General features: G+C 42.5%; 1 protein-coding gene across 4 annotated transcripts in view; it reads left to right on the top strand.

Annotated features, from left to right (window-relative positions):
• Positions 1-20581, top strand: part of P4HA1 (prolyl 4-hydroxylase subunit alpha 1) — a 42768-nt gene that overhangs the window by 3850 nt on the left and 18337 nt on the right. For 2 of the 4 annotated variants that reach the window (XM_077350436.1, XM_077350434.1), the window contains exons 2-9: positions 4574-4692; positions 7479-7575; positions 8950-9101; positions 9875-10012; positions 12782-13021; positions 15407-15609; positions 15753-15929; positions 19346-19416. In XM_077350436.1, the coding sequence (XP_077206551.1) occupies positions 4605-4692; positions 7479-7575; positions 8950-9101; positions 9875-10012; positions 12782-13021; positions 15407-15609; positions 15753-15929; positions 19346-19416 (1166 nt within the window). In that variant the 5' untranslated portion in view covers positions 4574-4604. Of the gene's footprint in view, positions 1-4573; positions 4693-7478; positions 7576-8949; positions 9102-9874; positions 10013-12781; positions 13022-15406; positions 15610-15752; positions 15930-17019; positions 17091-19345; positions 19417-20581 lie in introns of all 4 variants that reach the window. The other 2 variants (XM_077350435.1, XM_077350433.1) reach the window with 1 other exon arrangement.

Genomic DNA, 20581 nt, shown 5'->3' on the forward strand with positions numbered 1-20581 from the left:
TCCGCGCTCCTAACCACTACACCAAGCTGAGGATCTTGTATTTTACCAACCTGTCTGAGGCTTCTTCATTGTCCAGCAATATACTGATGTGAAAAATTCTACAATTTATGGGTTTACTTCGTACATGTGTAATGTCGAAGCAGGAAGTACCTCAATCTGAAACCAAGTGATCTAATTAGCTTTGGGGTTCATGAGAGACCACCTCTTAGGTTTTTTTCAGGGGAGGTTTTCTATGATGGCTGGACTCTTTATGCAAGGCAGGCAGGTAGAGCAGCTTCCGACTGTTGCTGTGCCCAGGGGCTTCTGACTAAATGCCAAATAGGACTCGTTCCCACAAGCAGCCTAATGCTTGGCACCCTGACAAATGTCTACCTAATCTCGCAACTACTTTCATATCTTTGGAACCTCCTCAGGTAGATTTCGTTGATTGATCCTTTTTTAGAAGAGTGAATGCTTGCAATTGGCCATGTAATATGTTCCTCTTGAAACCCAGTCTTGGGTTGCACCTGGGACAATCTCGTTTCTAGTTGTTTGCTGGCATAGTGGGTAAATTGTTTTACTTTGGAAAACTGCACTGTATTTGTGTGGGAGGCGGGGATGAGAGAGAGAGATGCCGATGACCTGACAGCAGCTCTTGTTTCGCTGCATAGATAGAAATAGATTTGGCTTCCAATCATTGCCTCAATATATGTTCTCCTTTTGCTCTGAAGGGGTAAATTAAGGCTGGGCAGTAACACACATCTGTTTTATGGGGTATGTACCCAAAAGAAACAAGGTTAGAGTGGGAGAAAAGATATAGCAAGATCCCTGAGTTCATTCACCGCATGCAGAGCGAATAGATTGATCCTGATCGGATTTGTTAAAAATCAAAGATGGTGGGTGACTGTAACAAAGCCAAGTCTGGACTTGAGAGCTCTACATTGCATTGGAAATTTGGGATGATGAAGAGTTCTAGGATGAACTTTCTGATGTTGTGAAATAATGTCTGAATCAGAGATTACTTCCTCTGTTTATGAAAGGACAAAGTATACCAGCTACAGAAAAGGCCCCAGTTCAGATTTCTGTAGTTGCCAGTTGCTAGAAACGTAATTGATTAGGATATATGATAAAAATTATCACAATGTTGCTGTTGAGCATCCTCAGTAGGTTTGCTGATTTTTACCACGTCTTTGCATGATTGGATAGTCTGGTTTGCTACCTTTTGAATGATAGATATCTGCAGAATGGCAAAATTAGACGAGGAAGATAGGTAACGTAAATCTAGGTACTTGGTGTTCCTGGGAAGAATTGCCAGGCATCAGACACACCTTTCCTCTTGTGTTACGTTATTGTTGTGATCCGTTCCAGGAAATGTTTGTTTAAAGACATTGCATAGTTAATTCATTGGATCCAAATACTGATAAGCCAGTAAATATCTAATTCTGAGAAAGCACTTAATGTCCTCTGGTCCGTTATAAACAGGCACATTTGCTCAGTTACTTTTAAAGGTCCAGCATCTTTTAAATTTACTGGAAATTTGACTATTAATGTTCTTGAGATAATCTACTTCTTTGTTTAAAAATCTGAGGTACATGTCTTATTGTCCTTGACAATAAGAAAGCAGTAATAGGATTAGTGGAAGAAAGTGAATTCATTACCTGAAACTTCATCCATGAAGCTAGAAGATCCACTGGTTGCAGTCACAATTTTGTGGTGCATAATAAGTTTTGTCTTATTCATTATTTTCACTCTTTCAGCATAAACTGCTCTTTCTCAAGAGTATTTACCTGGGTTCATAATCCCTAAAGTGCTTTTACCCACTCTATTCTCGTAAGGAGAGGGGTTATCATAAGGGAAAGTGGATGAGTTTAGGAAAGAGATGGTGCTTGAGAACCTTTAGCTGTGAGGTTTGAGAGCATCTGGTGGATGCCTTACAATTATTAATTTAATTTCTATACTGCCCTCCCAGTGAGCTGGCTCAGCAAACAATCTTGCTATCTGTCTCTTTCCTGCCCCTTTTCTTCAGTTTCTTGCTTGTTGACCATTCAGATGAAAAATCTGGGCATGGCAAATGATAGTCAGTTGTCCTGTGATTGTTCCCAGGCTTGGTCATGCTGGTGGATAGCCAGGAGATCAACCTAATGATTTTTCTGGACCTCTCAGTGGCTTTTGATATCCATCGATCCAATATCCTTCTGGGTTGCTTTACTGGTTGGGATTAGGAGACACTATACCGCAGTGGCTCTGGTTCTATCTGTATGAGGTCACTCAGTGACTTGTGTTTGATTGTCACCAGTATGCAGATGACATTTAGCTTTGCCTTACAGTTTTAATCTTTTATATTTACATTAAGCTCTGGTTTTAACTGGTTTCAGTGACTTATTTGTATTGGTTTTAATGGCTTTTAAGATGAGATTTTCATCCGTATGTTTTATGTTAGCTGCCTTATTTGCCTTATTGGTGTAGAAAGGTAGGTAAATATCCTGTTACTATTAATAATATCACAGGAGGAAGAAGGGTTGGATTTTATACCCCACTTTTTATATCCTAAGGAGTTTCAGAGCTGCTCACAATTGCCTTCCCATTCACTCCCCACAACAGGCTCCTTGTGAGGCTGGTAAGGCTGAGAGAGTTCTGAGAGAATTGTGACTGGCCCATGGTTACCCACCAGGCTGCATGTGGAGGGGGAAAGGGGAATCAAGCCCAGTTCTACAGATTACAGCAGCCTTTCTCAACTTTTTTTAATGGTTGGGAACCCCCTGAAACATTCTTCAGGCTTTGAGAAACCCCACAAGTGGTATGATCATGCAGAATATGGTTGGGAAGCAGCGCTGTGTACACACCTACCTGAGGCCCCTCCCCTTCCCACCCCCTCCAGGCCCATCTTTGGCAATTTTGGGAGAGGGGTGGATGGGCTTGCATGACCATATATGGTCATATAACCCAAGAAATATTTAACAAACTTAAAAAATATATTAAAAAATATCTCCCACCCATTTGGGAAACACTTCCAGGGTTTCACAAAACTCTGGTTGAGAAAGCCTAGACTAGATTCTCACTTTTAACCACTGCTGACTGTCATGGGGCAAAATAGTCACATGACCTGCTTCATTTGCCATGCCCTGTAAGGTACTAGACTACTGGAGCATGGATTACATGTGGCTGTTCCAGCTAGCTGTTACAAGCACTTTGGAAGGCATCCTTTTTAAATAGATGGGACTTATCATTTCCCCCTGTGTCTCTTCCCCCACTGTTTCTTCTTTCCCTTCCCTGGCAGTCTCCATAGCGTCACCCCTTTTCCTGCTTCTTTCTCTTCTCACCCACCAGTCAACGAACCATTATCTATTATCCTGCCTTAAGTATTCCCTGCTTCCTTCTCCTCCTCCTTGCATCTTATCCCTTGGAAAAATCTTTCTGCACTGTGCAGGGGCCGGCAGGATAAGCCCAGGTGAGTGATGGCCACTGCAACCAGGCCAGGCTCAGTTGCCACTGCTAGGCCTGTATCCACCAAGTCATCCTCAGTCAGGGGAAGAGGATGTTCTCCAGTGCAGTTTTATCCTCCAGGTCCACCCTGCTCCTCCCTTATAGCTTTGCTTTACAGAAAGGTAAGGTTTGGAAGGATCAGCAATATTATTGTGGTTTCCTAGCAACCTCCAAAATGGTAACAAAGAGCTCAATGGACATTATTTTTGTAAATCAACAGGTTTTGTGTTTATTTTTTGAGGGAGTGTAATCTTCTGATGCTTAAAAAAAGATTATGTATTTAGTTTTTTGCAATTTTTGGTTTTCTTTCAGGTTTGTAGAGGGAGACCCCCTTCTCTCTGTTCCTGCCTATTATCCTACACTGTGGCCCAGTTCAGAATTAGATATATGATAGCCCTGGTGCCCTCCCCCCCATTGAATGCAATAAATGACAATTATGTTTCTAATTTATTGGTTTAAAATGTGTTTCTCAAAACACCTGGTGTTGGTCTGAGAAGTCTGATTTACATATTACAGGATAAACGTAGCCACCATGTGTCTCCACAGTGAATGCTGTTAATAAGTCAAGGGTAGATGCACAATGAGAAACACAAGTAAAAACTGTGATTAGCTAAGGCTTAATGATATGGCTAGGATTTGATTTTGAATTGTGCTTTAGGAAATTTGTCATTTACAGAGGTTACAGGTTATGTGTTGTTGATGAGATGAGATGCAGTTTGAAACAAACAACACTTGAGATCTTTTCAGCATTTTCTGATGTTTTAATTTTTCAAATACTGAAGGAGTTTACATGTTGTATTCTTTATATGCAAATAGAAGAAGTATAAGCAGTGTCAACACAGTGCTTGCTGGGTAAATGCTGTTATTCCAGGGAATCATTTTGGGGGGTATTAATGTTTTGTAGGGTCAGCACTGTAAGGATGAAACTGTGCTCCTTAGCAAGTTGCAAGTTACAAGCCCAAGTAGCTACTTACGTATGCTTAAAGAAATACCTCTGCACTGGTAGAATTTTGTGCTAATGCACCTATGTCTAGTCGAATAACCAATGTACTTAAAAATGCTCTTTGTCTAAATAATAAAACTGTAATTAATTAATTAATTTCTCTTTAAGGTGTATAGAAAGGATCCAGATTGACAGAACTATGGTATTCACAATGTCATGGTGTCTTATAGTCCTTGGTGTTTTGCTGCCTTCTTCTTATGCCCATACAGATTTCTTCACGTCCATTGGTAAGCAACTTTTTGTTTTTTAGAGCATGTGATTCAACATACATGGTATGATCTGTCATGCAGCGTCTCTTTTGAATGACGGGATGAGTAAATGGGTCTTTCCTGAGATGCATAAGATGAATGTACATCTAGCCCTCTTTGTAAATAATTGCAAAAAAACTTCAGTAGGCAGCATGCGTCTCATTAGATAGTATACATGATTCATCACATACACAGAAGATACGTGTTCATCACTGGGATGGTCAGTTTAGAGAACTTAATTCCCAGGTATAATTGGAACCCAGTTATGATTTGGACCACAGGGCATGAGAAGAAGGAGCTTCAGCTTTCCAGTCCTGCCATTTTACTGACTTGAAATTTCCCCTTGTTGGGGAAAATTGACCTGCAGCCATCAGCATATATAACTTTCCCCAACTGACAAAATAGTAATTGCTGCTAAGCATGAGAAAAGGCTCTTCTCATCCACCATGGTCTTGACCCAGGTATGCCTGAGAAATTAAGTTCAAAACATGGACAACCCATAGCATAGCATGCCCATGCATCTGCATGAAGTTATGAAACAGGAATTGGTCCTCAGTTGCAAGCCGGTTGAGTAATTATTCTGGAAAGCTGTTAGCCGGGTAGGGCAGGCTATAAAAACCGTTATTATTAGTAGTAGTATGAAACTATTCCTTTAATAGCATGCAGATAGCAGTACAAGAGTTAAACTGATACTATTTTGTTAAATGTAAAAAAAAAAATCATTTCTCTTGGAAGCAGAGAAGCTTATGTAGCATCGACAATCCTTCACATTTCCCTGTTGCAAATTGCAAAGATGATCTGACTCCAGTAGTGGCAAGAGGAAGAAATTTTACTGACAAAAGTAGCACATCTTACATGACATATTAATGTAGGTACATTTTACTTATTATCCAAGTCAAGGTAAGAGAGAGGAGAAGAGAGGTCCCATATAAGATGAAACACAAAAGGCAAGCAATGGCCAAAGAGGCTTAACGTTTAACCAATGAAAGTGTGAGGCCAACTGCCAAGTGTACCCAAGTGAGAGAATTCTCTTAATCCTTTCCCTCCCATATCCTCTTGCATGCAGAGGTACAATGTATAACAGATACTGGGTAAACTTAAAATATACAGTTGGAAATAAAGAAATATAAGGAAAAAACAAAATTTGAGTCCAATGGCACCTTTAAGTCCAACAAAGTTTTATTCAAGGTGCGAGCTTTCATGTGCAGGCACACTTCCTGTTAACGCTAACCTTACCCACCTGAATCTTATCTATAAGGAAAGAAGTCCAGGCAGTATGCAATACTTTTGCATAATAACTAATAAATGGAATATGAAAGATGTCCTGCATATAACTATGCAAGGACAGTCTGCCTGGCCTCAACCCAGGCCAGGGCCTTTTTGGTCCTTGCCCTGACCTGGTGGAATGAGGTTCAGGGAATGCTGAGGGCTCTGACAGAGCTCTCACAGTTCCACAGGACCTGCAAGATGGAGGCCTTCTACCAGGTCTATGATTTAGGCCAGGGCATGGAAGATCTAGACTCCCCCCCCTCTTGACCAAATAAGATCTGGCTACTATTAACCCCCTGAGGCGTCTTTACATTCTTTACGTTTTCTGTGAGCGGGGTTGGGTTTTTAGTCCACTGCCAATTTTTCTGGTTTTGATTGTTACTGACTGTTGGATTTTTGTTCTTTTGGGGGGGGGGTTATTGTGAGGTTTTATCTACTGTTAGCTGCCACGAGCCGGTTCAGGAGTGACAGAGTATAAATTAAATTATAAATAAAAAATAAATAAGCTATAGTTGCAGCAGTTTAGCGAGTCTTTCTTCAAGGCTGTGTGAAAATGAATAAGTGCTTATGATAGCGGTATTTTAGCTACATGTTTTCTTTTGTGGAATGGTTATGGCTGCTTAATAGCAGAAGAGTTGAAACCTAAGATGCAGAGAGAACTTGGATATTAATGTGGCGTGTGGAGAAGAGAAACATCTTTTCACACTACTTATCTAGTGGCCAACAATGCGTTCTATATTGCTTTTTCAGCTTATACAATATATATGTACTGTAGGACAGGGGTAGTCAACCTGTGGTCCTCCAGATGTTCATGGACTACAATTCCCATGAGCCCCTGTAGTCCATGGACATCTGGAGGACCACAGGTTGACTACCCCTGCTGTAGGAGACAAACTGAGGTTCTGGAGGAGGGAATTCCTGAAGACCAAAGGCATGTGCAAAAGTATCATTTTGGCCCAAACAGCCCCTTCTTCCCCTGTGTTGTGTCCCAGTTCAGATTGGAAAACAAGTTCCCTCACATCCTACCATGTGATTCTTAAAGTCAAACTTAGGTCGGGATAACCTTACGAATTGTAGCATGTAGTCTGGCTCAGCATTTTGCTGGGTAATGTAACAGAGGCTGAGAAGATCATTAAAGCGCCACACCCCAAACCTACGGGGATAGTATGCAAGTAGGTATAAGATTATTTTACGGTATTTGCAAGGCATCAGTTGAAGTCAAATAGAGCGCTGTGTTAGAGTTTGCATTCACTTCACCATAGTAATTGTTTGGTGGATTGATGTTGATTAAGGTATCCTCTCTACAAGATACAATTACTGAGGTTGGGTTTCTCCTTATTATGAAAGTTTGAAGCCCAATACTTTATCATCAGCAGTTGACAGTACAAAGAAAGGGCAAAATAGTTCAAAAAAGGAACCTAGAGCCAGAGGCAGAAGACGTTTTAAAGTGTTCATATAAGTTGCATAAACATAATGTTCTTTATATTATCTTTTAGGTCACATGACAGACTTGATTCATACAGAGAAAGACCTGGTGACATCACTGAAAGACTATATCAAGGCAGAAGAAAGCAAGCTGGAACAGATTAAGAAGTATGTTGTGTCTTCAGCATTAGTATTTTATCATGATTCTACATGCATAACCTTGACTGTTAATCCAAACAATGTTTAGCTTTTGTGGGGATAAGAGTAAATTTGTCATTATTGCAAGATGCTGGCTCTAAATAGTTCAGAGCTGAGTATGCATTGTGGTTAAGACAAAGTTCAGCGAATGGCTTCCCAAATCTTAGTTCCTCATTAAAAGGGGAAGCTGTTACAGCCTGATAGGAGGTAACTTTTTAAAAAAATCTGTACTATTTATTATTTTACATTTTGAAATAATACAATTTAATTCAAGGCCGTAGGTTTTCAAGAAAATGTTGAATTGTATTATTTTCTAAATCATTTTCTGATGCCCATAGTTGATTTGGATCTGATTTAAATTTTACTTGGGGTCACTCTTGAAGACACGAAGCTGGATTATATCGAATCACGTTGTTGTTCCATCATGTTTGATATTATGTACATGAACTGGCAGTGGCTCTCCAGGGACTCAGGTAGAAGTTTTTAACATCACCCACTGCCTGGCCCTTTTAACTCGAGATGCCAGGGATTAAACCTGGGACTTGCTCTGCCACTGAGTTACAGTCCCTCCCCTAATCTTGTGCATCACAAGTAGCTTGTGGAATGGAACTTCTCCACCACCCCCTTTCCACTGTAGCTTCCTGTGCTCCCTGAAAAGGTCTGAGGGGAGGGGTAAGGAACAGTGTGGGGTACAACATGCATTCTGAAGGGAGGGAGAATTGGTGTAAACATTACTGCTTTTGCAAGTGGAACAAGGTTTAGTATCCAGCCTTTTATATTCAGTACATTTCTTTGTGTTAGTTTCTAACCGTTGAGCTGAAATATTTGGTTAATATACATCAATAGAATGTTTCTTTCAGCAGTCCAAATTTGACTGCTCATACATTAACTATATTACCAAAGTGCATGGCTGCACAAAAATACAGCGGTAGAAAAGAAAACTTTCCACAGGAAAAATTCTGCTTCGGGTTGCCTTAAGAGCCAATTTGGTGTAGCGGTTAGGAGTGCAGACTTCTAATCTGGCACACCAGGTTCGATTCTGCACTCCCCCACATGCAGCCAGCTGGGGGACTTTGGGCTCACCACGGCACTGATAAAACTGTTCTGACTGAGCAGGAATATCAGGGCTCTCTCAGCCTCACCCACCCCACAGGGTGTCTGTTGTGGGGAGAGGAATGGGAAGGCGACTGTAAGCCGCTCTGAGCCTCCTTCGGGTAGAGAAAAGCGGCATATAAGAACCAACTCTTCTTCTTCTTATCCCATTGGTGGTTAAAAATGTCACTGTGAAGGAGCCCCCTGAACCTGGATTATTGAAAATATTTAGTTCACAACGTATTTCTACAGGTGGGCAGAGAAGCTGGACAAGCTGACAGACACAGCAACCAAGGACCCTGAGGGATTCTTGGGACATCCTGTGAATGCGTTCAAGTTAATGAAGCGACTTAATACTGAGTGGAGTGAGCTGGAGAATTTGATCCTGAAGGATATGTCTGATGGTAAATGCTTTGAAAGTCTCTACAGCCTTAAAGAGTAGGTTGGCTATTCAACATTACTATGAGGAAGTGGATAATCCAATGGCAAGTCCTTGGCTCTGTTCCCTTATCACTCACAAGTTGACGTTTTTTGTCATTGTGCTGGGCAAGCTTGACAACTTAGAAAGATTTGGTATTATGGGGGCAGTAGTTTTGATCATGATGTCTAGAAGTCTGTTCAGATCCTCCTAACTGCATGATTGTCTAGGAGGAACTGAAATGTACTTCTACATTATATGTGGGAGGAGATAAAAACCAAGAATCCTACTGAAAACAAGGGGAAATAAGAGAAATGTGTCTAATAGAAGTCAGTATTGTGACATAGAAAAGTATATGCCAATCTTTAAGCTGATAGGTTATGATGCACTGTCTTACCTTCTTATGCAAATTAGACATGTGGTGCAATTTTTATTTCATTGAATCTGAGCGCTATTCAGCTTCAAAAGAGATACGAGATAGAAACTATGATTCCCGGTACTTTGCAGTTGTAAAGGGGATGGAGATTAATATAATGACAGTGGCATCATAGGGCTAGGGGCCAGGTGGAGGAACTGGGAAGAGTGGGGGAAAGCTCAGGTGTTCTTGTTAAACTGCTAGTTTTGGAAAGATCCACATGAAATATTAGGGCAGTGTAAGTCTGTGTATGTCTTTAAATTGATCTGTATTAGAAATATTTGCTTAAAGCCAAATCGGGTTTGAAAATGTAAGCCCCTTCCACGTTTTGTCTTTGTCCTTAGGGTTTATTTCCAACATGACAATTCAACGCCAGTATTTCCCTAATGATGAAGATCAGACTGGGGCTGCCAAAGCTCTTTTACGGCTACAGGATACGTATAAGTTAGACACAGATACTCTCTCAAGGGGAAATCTTCCAGGTAAATGGACCCTGGGAAACAAACGTAAAAGAAAAGCATTTGATATATCTTGATCAACACGTTCTGTTTCTTCTTTAATGTTTCCAATTCTCTCTCTCTCTCCCCCTCTCTCTCCCCCTCTCTCTCTCTCTCTCTCTCTCTAACCTTATGAAGGATCTGAGACAATGTTTTTTGTTCAGGCTTCATTGTTGCAACCGTGCAGTCAGTAACTTGTGAAGTGGTGTGAATTAGAACATGGAGTCTTTACATATTAGCTTATAGTGCAGAAATATGTAATTTTTGTTATGTTTGAGTGAATGGGAATATTTTTCAAGGACATTTTCCTGGGGGGGGGGAATATTTCATTTCCCCATACTTTCACCCTTCCCCTCTTTTGCAAAAAGGTGAGTTTGTGTTGTGGACATTGTAACAGGGATGGTGTTTGGAATTTGGCTATAACTTAGTCAGGAACTCTATTGGATGACACATATAACATCACTGCCCACATACTGTGTATATAGGTTCACCATCCATATTGTGTCAATAGATTCCCTTTCACTGTAGTTTATTTGCAATAGATACTGTGAAAAAAGCATGAATCTGGGTTACAGAGACAAACCAGCATATTTGCTGTATATGTTTCACTCTCTGGGTCCACTGAATATATGAAATTGGTATGTGTGTTTGTTTTCTCCAACTGTGATCTTGGACTCCGCATGAGGAATTTGCCCCTGGATAGCCTCTCATTGTTTGTGAGTTTTAGTGCTGCTTCCACATGTCATCGGCAGCAACCCGGAGCTCTCCAGTGGGTGGTGCGAGTTTTCGTCCAGTTAGCTCCATGATGAGAGAAATCACAAAATCTTGATTTCCCTCTGCTTGTCATACTGCAAATCAGGGTGCAAACAGGGGCGAGCCTGTCTGGAGGGAGAAACATGCAACAGTCTTGGTAGCATTTTGCCCAACCTTGTACCAGTCCTCCCCTCTCCATTTCCTAATCTGTGTAGTTACGGGACCGCAAAATGATGTGCCTTCATTTCAAATAAAATGTTATCCTCAGTGTGCATGGTAATATTAGGATCGGGCAACTAAAACACATTCCTGTTTGTGTTTTCTGGTGGTGGTGACGTATGAACGGGGAAAGGGGGTGTGTGATCCAGCAGCCCCTCTCCCTGTTAGCTTGGTATCCATGCTCTTTGTTTTAAATCTTTATCTTGAACGCACAATCATCAGGGTCCAGTTACCATGGCCAGCCTATCACAAATCTACCCAAACATAAAGCGAGACCATTATACAACGAATCCCGAAAAAGGATCTAAGGAAATGTTTTATTATTGTGGTGTGACCCCGAAGCAACGCGGAAGTGCAAGGTTTTTTTAAAAAAATGTTTTACTGTTGCCCCCATAGCAACATGGAAATGTTTTTTAAATTAATTTTGGGACTTAGGTGGGAAGAAGGAAAGAGTCCCCAAAACAACTGCTGTGATGGGATTGGTAGCTTGAGTTGATTGACAACCTGAGGAGCAGGGGGGGAAATGCGGGTTGTTCATCCTTCTTGCTTCTCCGCTTCCTCGTCCGGAGGCAAAAAGCTGTGATGAGGCAGTAGGATAACACAGGAGGGGTATCCTGCCAGGAATCATGCAAATGTTTGGTTTCCTATTGCGTGTTTGCAAGCAGGAGCCAGCATGTGCTTTATGCTTCTGTGTGGAATTGGTCTTGCTTACCTTCTCTCCATTTGAGAGTTCATTATAATTGCTTTTGCAATGTGTAGAGGGATCCTGTCGAGGCTCAGATTGCAAAACAGGCCTCTCATGCGATCTGATGTTGATAAGGGCTTTCTTCCCAGTTGCTATTAACATTCAGTTCCCTTTGATTTCCTTCTTTGCACTCTGGGGGCTTTGGAGTGATGGGTTCTGACACCCAGCTTATTTTAAGAAGCTATGCATTTAAATAGCAATGATCCCCATTATTATATATTATATTATGGGTAAAAATGATCATCTAGAAAGATTCTTACATTATAACCCACCCATAAGCTTACCTTTTCCCAGCAACATTACGAAATGGCACTTGAAATTCTTGTACATTTGGAAAGTTGCTTTCTCAAGGGTCTTGTTAGAATTGTTTCTGCTGTTGCTGTTTATACACAATACAAAGAATTAGGTGGCTTAACCTTGTATAATTGAGAGTAATCCCAGCCAGAGCTACTCAGAATCCTGTGTGGGTCTGCTCAGGAAGGCTTATTCCCAGGACATGATTGTCTTGTTTGTTTGTCAGTAGTAGAGATTTTAAACAGGAACTGAGGTTATATGGGTTTAGAATAGTGGTTCTCAACCTTCTTAATGCCGCAACCCTTTAATACAGTTCTTCTTGTTGTGGTGACCCCCCAACCATAAACTTATGCAAGTGTTCTTTCACAGAAATTAAACCGAAACTGACCAATGGCCTGAAGATCCATTGTTCATTATTGATTATAAATTGTTTTTTCCCCAGTGTTTCTCAGTTCAGCTCTGCCTCTTGTCCCACCATGCCGATCTCACTCTTTTCTGCTGCTCCAGACAGATGAATACTCTATCTCGATCTACCCCACAAGGCTGTTGTGTGAATGGTGCCCCCCAGCCAAGCTGCTTGCCCTGCTGCGACCCCTGTGAAAGGGTTGTTCGACCCCCAAAGGGGTCCCGACCCCCAGTTTGAGAACCACTGGTTTAGAAGAAGACTTTGGTGCAAATGTACAATATCCAAGTAACAGGCTTTATGGAAAGATTAAGAGTTATTATTTGCTTCTGATTCCTAGGAGTGAAACATAAGACCTTTTTAACAGCAGAAGACTGCTTTGAATTGGGCAAGATTGCCTACACTGAATCCGACTATTACCACACAGAACTTTGGATGCAGCAAGCTTTGAAACAGCTGGATGATGGAGAGGTTTCGTCTATTGACAAAGTCTCTGTGCTAGACTACTTAAGTTATGCTGTGTACCAGCAGGGGGACCTGGACAAAGCCATGACCCTGACCAAGCGGCTACTTGAGCTGGGTAGGTGAATGAACATAAGCGTCTTTAACATGTCATGATACTGTTTTTTGCTAAAAGCGTTTCCTTATCATAGTAAGTCTTTGGCATTAAGTAACTCTGATCTTGTTGCTTTGATTCAAATATAAAACTGAAAACTGTAATGGTTGAATTCTTTTGTTTGCGGCCAGCATTTGGTGGGTCAGCATTTGGTGGGTAGGGGAATGGTGGTTTTTGCCAATTCCTCTCTCTTGCTAAAACCCCAGGGAGTCCACTGACTCCCAGGGGCCCACAAGACTTCGGCAGAAAAGGGAGGGTTAAGCTTTATGCAGCACAGTTCATTTTGTTGTTGTTATGAATCTTGGTGCCAGCTTGGTGTAGTGGTTAGAAGTGCAGACTTCTAATTGGGCAAGTCAGGTTTGATTCTGCACTCTCCCACATGCAACCAGCTGGGTGACCTTGGGCTTGCCACGGCACTGATAAAGCTGTTCTGACCGAGCAGTAAGGTCAGGGCTCTACCAGCCTCACCAAACTCACAGGATGTGTTGTGGGGAGAGAAAAGAAAAAGTGATTTTAAGCCACTTTAACACACCTTCTGGCAGAGAAAAGTGGCATATAAGAACCAGCTCTTCACTGTTTTTCAGACGAGGCTTCATCCTGAGTGTAGTTCTTGTATATACAGTTACAGTGGCATCCGGTATGAGGCAAGCGGGATGGAAATAATTCAGCTGGGCCACAATTATTTGTATAAACTCTCTGTTACCGGTGAGACTGGTCATGTGACAGGCCATTGGAGTAAAGCCTCATTGGCTGTGGACGGTGCTCTTGTGCTGCATCCGGGTGAAGTACAGCATTGATGTCAAGCAGCTGGAGTCCCAGGACTCGACTTCAGCGCTTGAGAGCGAGGCCTCCTCTCACACCAAGGCTCAGCACAAATTTAAACTAGATTGATTTAGTGTTGGGTGGAGATGCACATAAATAAATCCCCTCAGCCTCGATTCAGAATGAGTCTCCTCATTTGGATTATTTTCAGCAAGTGCTGCTGGCCATCTGAAAGGTCATCCAGTTTTTAATTGGATTCATTCCCATTCTGGGAGGTTTCTGGGCCCTGATATGCTCACAGTAATGTTATCAGGAATACAATAGGGCCATATGAGGACTACAGTCTATATTGCGTTGTTTCACCCACCCAATTTACCAAGGCAATATGTGGTGGGATGGAATGCTCGTTGGAACTCCCATGTTATAGGCTCAGGCAGAAGTACTCAGAGCCGGAGCCCTATGGTATGGCTTCCCAGAAGCCCTTGCTGCCATACTCGCCATGCAGCCTCAATAAGATTTGAGTGGAGATGGCTCCCAAGAACCTTATCAGGCTGGAATGTTACCACAAGTTGGGCCTGGCCTCAACACTGGAGGAACCTGTGATCAGAAACCGACAGCAGGAAGTGACTTCAGCATCACCAGCTCTTCCTTTTGTATCTGTCCTGCTGCTACTTTTGGTTTCATTTTCCTTTTTTTTTTGCAGTGCTATTAAAAATTAAACTATTGCCTTTTACTGAAAATAATTCTTCTTTTTCAAAAAGTAAAAATGATCTACCAAGTAACATTTTGTTATAATCTGTTATTTTAGTTTTTATATGTTTTTTTCCTGTCTTCCCGGAATTTAGTTCTAAACTACCCTCTTTGCAGGCAGTCATCAGCTTAAGCCAAAGGTCATTTTCCACCACCTAGAGGAGTATGTGATTTCCACCCCAGCCCCCCACTTCAGTCTACCTCTTTTTCTCATCCAGTTTCAGTGGATCCCCTATTTCCCCAGAGCAGCATTTGGGGGGTTTAATTGCATTCCAGTAGGTTCAGGGTGGCAGGGAAGTTCTATGCTGTTAGCAGCTTTCTGTTGGCAGAAAATGATTTAGCCCTTTGAAAAGTCTCTGCTGGCGTAGTTGCAAGCTGATACAAATATTTCAGCTGTCACAGGAAGTCACTGTTTTTCATGGTTCTGGTAGGAGTTTTATCCTTGTCCTTGACTTCACAACTTTACTCTCAACAAAATTCATATTTGCTGGGTCTGTATTTATCACGTACAGCAACTTCTTTTGAGTTCATCAGACATTTCTTAGTAATTCACAACTGTCCTGCACAATCTTTGGCTTGCAGGGATGCAAGAAAATGTTTGTTACTGATTTTTTTTTTAATTCTGAAGATACAGTATTGTTGGTAAATGAATCTGTGTGTCCTTACTAGGCAAGAATGGTACTTTTTAACAATGAGAATATGCATGTATGCATCAAAAACAAACCCACAATATAAATGGGCAATATATTGCTCCATTCTAATTTAAGTATCTGTCTGAACTGAAAGTTAGCATCTAACCGGCACATTTACATGCACATTTCCTTTCTTCTACAATAGACCCAGAGCATCAAAGAGCAAATGGTAATATGAAATATTTTGAATATATCATAACGAAAGAAAAAGAAGGAAACAAGTCTGATGGCAAGACAAATGACAAGGCAGAGGAAGAAAGCAAAACGCAGAAAATGGGCCCTTCCAAGAACTACCAACCAGAAAGACAAAAGTATGAAATGCTGTGTCGTGGGGAAGGCCTCCGAATGGTAATTTCTCTGTCCATTAAGTTAAACGCAATTAATTGCCTGGAAATACTTTGTAAAGTTGATGACGCCGGTCTGTTGATTGTTTCCTCACAGAGGTATATGTATTTTATCACTAAGATCGAACACTTTGTTTCAAATTTTAGACTCCCAGAAGACAAAGGAAACTCTTCTGCCGGTATCATGATGGACATAGGAATCCAAAATACATCCTGGGCCCTGTCAAGCAAGAGGATGAATGGGACAGCCCGCGCATCGTTCGCTTCCTTGAAATAATTTCAGACGAAGAGATAGAAACCGTCAAAGAGCTTGCAAAGCCAAGGGTAAAAGAACTCAGTTGTCCAGATACAAAAATCCCACTGTTTTCGTTTCATTATGGCAGACTTTGCTTTTGATAATTCTGTAATGCAGTTTCCCCTCCCTGGGACACTGAATGCCAGCATTTTGCCCCCCCCCCCCCCCATGATTTGCCAGCAGTTAAGGTGGGCAGGATGTGTGTCTGCTTTGTATTGGAATACCATTCTAAAAAGCCGTGAAGTTAGATCCTAAGGACCACACATGTAAGGGGGGCTTGTACAGGTGGATCTTCCTCCCCTTCCCCTTCCCCTTTCTTCACCAGCCCCGTGACTTCCCCAAAAGCCAATGCTAAAGGTTATGTGGCCAGATAGCAGTGTGAAGGGGAGGCAGATGGGGCAACATCATCCTCCCCACTTTCTTGTGCTGGTCTCCAGTAACACAAGAAAGGAGACTGTTTTGCCATTTCTTCAGGTGCAGTTTGAAAAGGCCTTGACTGTGAAGGTGGTAGATAATCAGTCGTCATGGCGAAATGGGCAAGGGGCAGGTTTCTCTCCCTCCCCTCTCATTACAAAGACTCCCCCCCCCCAAAAAATCCCTGAGGGAGTCTTCCCCCCCCCAAAAAAAAAACAAACAAACAAAAAACAGGGAGTCTTTCACTCTACTCCCAAGGTTGACAGAGGCCCATAAGGAAAATATTGTCCCAAACGCAACTGATAGAACAGTGCCCTGTGACCTCCTCACTCCTCAAGAGGAGTATCTTCCACCAGTGAGCCAATTCCAATAAGTGTGTCAAACACCTATAATAAGTTGCCCACCTAGGTCTTTAATGTTACAAAAAAAACATCATCCAAATGTATTGATTTTTCCAATGCCTCCAATAGGAGTAGCTTGCTGCTTCAAGCTAGGTTCAGGTGAGTTCCATTACTGTGTGCTCCAGATAAGTAGTGCTAGCCTGGCAGGGGACGTAGCATTGTGCATGATACTGTTTGGTTGCTGCACCTAGTGCAGAGGAACATAACGGGAGCCAGTGCTCCATTGCCGCATTCTGAACGGTCAGATTGATGTGATGCAATAGATACATTGTAATGCAATTGTTCTGATTGGTTCGCTTCACAGCTGAGGCGAGCCACCATTTCAAACCCCATAACGGGAGTCTTGGAGACTGCACATTACAGAATTAGCAAAAGGTAAGACTTTATATGCCATACGTTCCGTCCCTGAAATGAGGGCCTCCCTGGTGCTCATTTAGGGAGACAATGGCCAGAAAAAACATGCCAGTTAAAAGCTTTCTGGTCCATTTTTTCTTTTCTTTGTTTTGCTATTAGCAATTATTGTAACAGGCTGTTATTGCTGAGTTTGTCAGAGTCTTCTCCTAACCAGAAGTTCTGTTCTTGTTGGCATGATGTCTGTTTCAAAATGTCCGGCAGTGAGATTACTTGGGAACAGGGTAACAACCTCCTTTGTCACCTATCCACCTCTTTCCTACCTTCTGTTATGCTACCTTTTTCTGCTTAAGTGTGCCAGAAAATATGCTATTCTAGAGATATTCTTGACAAATATCATTAAAGGCTAGCATTTCACTAGTCAGCTTATCTCTTTGCTTCCAGAGAATGCAAACTAGAGAGGCTGTTTGGGCGAGGTCACATGTTAAAGGCTGAAGAACATTTTCTACAGAACTGCTGATTCCTTCTTGTTACCAGCACAATTTTTTAAAATCCATGAGTTTGACATTATTTTATTACAAGCAGGGATCTGCAAGAGTTGTGGGGGGGGGGGTCCCCCCCCCAGCTCTACTGCCTCTACAAACTGGGCTGATGCAGCAGTGTGGCTTACTTTGCTCACAATGAATAATGCACGTTCATTGCAGTTTAGAAATGCATTTTCCTGTTTCGTACAGGAAAATCCAGCTGCAGAAGCACATAGAAAAGTGCATTGTTTAACATGTGCAGAATGAACTGTTGGTATCTGCTCTTCTCCTCACAAAGAGGAAGAGGGAAATCTCGTTCTCCTGTACTCTGCCCATCTCCTCACTCTTTCCTCCATTTGTCCCCCTTCCCATAGCTCTGCCCACTTGGCTTCCTCTCACTATGCTGCCCACCTGCATGTCCTCTTCCCTGCAGCTCTGAGCGATGCAGCAGCAGTGAAGGGGGCAGGGGGAAGCTCCATGTCTGCAGCAAACTCTCACTTGCCTGCTGCTTACTACTCAGTTCCATTCCCCTGTCTGTCTCACCCCACCACTCTGCTCATTCATCCTCCCTGCAGCTCTGGAGAGCACAGTGGGGCTGGCCTGCCCTCCCCCTCTTGCCTGCAGCACTCTCTCTGCCTTTCTGGCCAAAGCAGTGGCTCCCCCTTCTGTGAAGCTGCTCACATGCCGTGATGTGGATTTTGGCCCTGGGACTGGCAGAAGAGGGTTGCCTGTACAAGCACCAGGCTCCCCAAGTTAGAACAAAAATCTCCCTCCTCTCTGCATGAAACTGATACTGAAATTTAAATATCTCCAAAGGTGGCCAGGCTGAGAATTAGTGGTTAAGAGCTGGAGACCCGGGTTTCATTCCCCAGACAGCTGGGTGACCTTGGGCTAGTCACAGCCCTGTTAGAGTGGTTTTTATGGAGCAGTTCTGTCAGAGCTCTCTCAGCCCCACCTACCTCCCAAGGTATCAGTTGTGGGGAGAGGAAGGGAAGGTGATTGTAAGCTGCCTTGTGGCTCCTTCAGGTAGTGAAATGCGGGCTATAAAGACCAACTCTCCTTCTGCTATCACATTTGTATCTTGCCCTTTCCTTCTAGGAGCTCCAAGCACTGCACATGAGTAATTACCCCTTTTTATGTTTACGTTTTGTGACCGATTGCAACAAGTACCCTTCTGGTGAGCTTCAGGAGTGAGTCTTGTGTCCTTTGAACTTAGATGTCAGATAGCAAACAAGCTTTAGCAAGCATCTCTAATATTTTTGCACCAATTCAAGTGGATTTAAGAAACAGACAAAAAACTGAAGTGCCGAGGGCCAAAAGAACGTTTAACTTCTGGGTACTGAGAAGCTTTCTGTGAAACTCAGCATGCAAGGGCTTTGCAGAAACTTACCACTTGGGGGGAGAAAAGCGAAAGGACAATCTAACCAAATTTACTGAAACAAATGTTATGAATTGGGCACTGGCAGTGGCAGCGGCAGCAGCTACTGTCGTAATCCTCTTAAACCTGCTGATCTGAGCATCGCATACCATCCAGACCACGGGTAGTCAAACTGCTTCCCTCCAGATGTCCATGGATTACAATTCCCACGAGTCCCTGCCAGCAAACGCTGGCAGGGGCTCCTGGGAACTGTAGTCCATGGACCTCTGGAGGGCCGCAGTTTGACTACCTCTGATCGAGACCAATCGGAACCTTTCTCTGTGGCTTGGCCAGACGCTCGCTATCAGAGTAAGCCCTTGTCCTTTCTCTTTTTGTAGCTGAGCCGAGCTACAGTACATGACCCTCAGACTGGGAAACTGACCACAGCCCATTACAGAGTCTCTAAGAGGTAAGGGGACAATGGCATGTCTTGACTGTTACAAGGTCTCTCTTCGTGGCTGCTTGCGTCAAGCATAGTGTCGGCCTCTGTTTTGCTTGTTTGTTTTGCCAGATTGCTGACAGCAGGGAAGTGAATAGCCTCAGACAGAAGTGTTAAGGCTGCTACAGTGAAGGGGCATGGGAGTCCGCAAACTGGAATTGCATAAATCGTAGGTGCCCCCATCCTCCATTGTTTCAAATGGAGGGGGAAAATAGCACCAAACCAAGGACCGATGTCAAACCAGAGTCTCTGCAGTAGAAACTGAAGGTGGGGGCCATTTTTGCAGAACCAGTGCCACTATGGTCATGCCAGCTCAAAAAATCCAAGCAAAGGTGGTGTTTGTTTCTTTTTTGCAAGCCAAGCACATCAGCACATGTTTTTTTGGTATTCTCCCCCCTCCCCGGAAACAATGGAGGATGGGGGTACTTTCTTTGGGACCCAGAGGGTCGGACCCCTCTTCCAATCTTTTTGAAACTTGGTGGGTTTCTGAGGAGAGGCACCAGAAGTTACACTTAAAATTTGGTGCCTCAAAGTCCCCCCCCCTCCCAAATCCCCTGGATACCCCTGATAGATTACCTATTGGCTATAATAGTCCCATAGGGTATAATGCAGCTGACAAAAATTTACTTTTTGTTCAAAGCCCACTGAAATCTGAATACCATACCAGTATCGTCATCTTACCTGTTGTTTATGATTGTTGTTGTTATAGTCCTTTTAATGGGGTTTTGATGGGTTTTAATGGGTTTTTAGTCAGACACATGTGAACCGCCACGAACCTTTGGGAGTGGTGGTCAATGAAGTAATAAATAAATATAAATAAATAAATAAATTAGAATCCAGGTTTTTGGGGGATCCCGATTTTTTAGGTTCATTATATCCAAATATGACAATTTATGATTTTTAAAAAATGTATACCCCTAGTTGGGATAACTGTGTTAATTTTAAAGACTTCTGGGGGGAAAGCCAGCAGAACAGTTGTAGTGGTGATAGCTTCCAGGTTCAAAATCTGTTTTTAAATGGCTAGTTCACTGAACAGTCCTGTGCAAAATTGCTTGAGTCTAAGACCACGAAAATCAATGGTCTTAGACTAGAATAACTGCATAAGATTGCACTGAAAAAACACTAGCACCACAAT

This window comes from Paroedura picta, chromosome 8, assembly GCF_049243985.1.
Source record: "Paroedura picta isolate Pp20150507F chromosome 8, Ppicta_v3.0, whole genome shotgun sequence".
Taxonomy (NCBI): Eukaryota; Metazoa; Chordata; class Lepidosauria; order Squamata; family Gekkonidae; genus Paroedura; species Paroedura picta.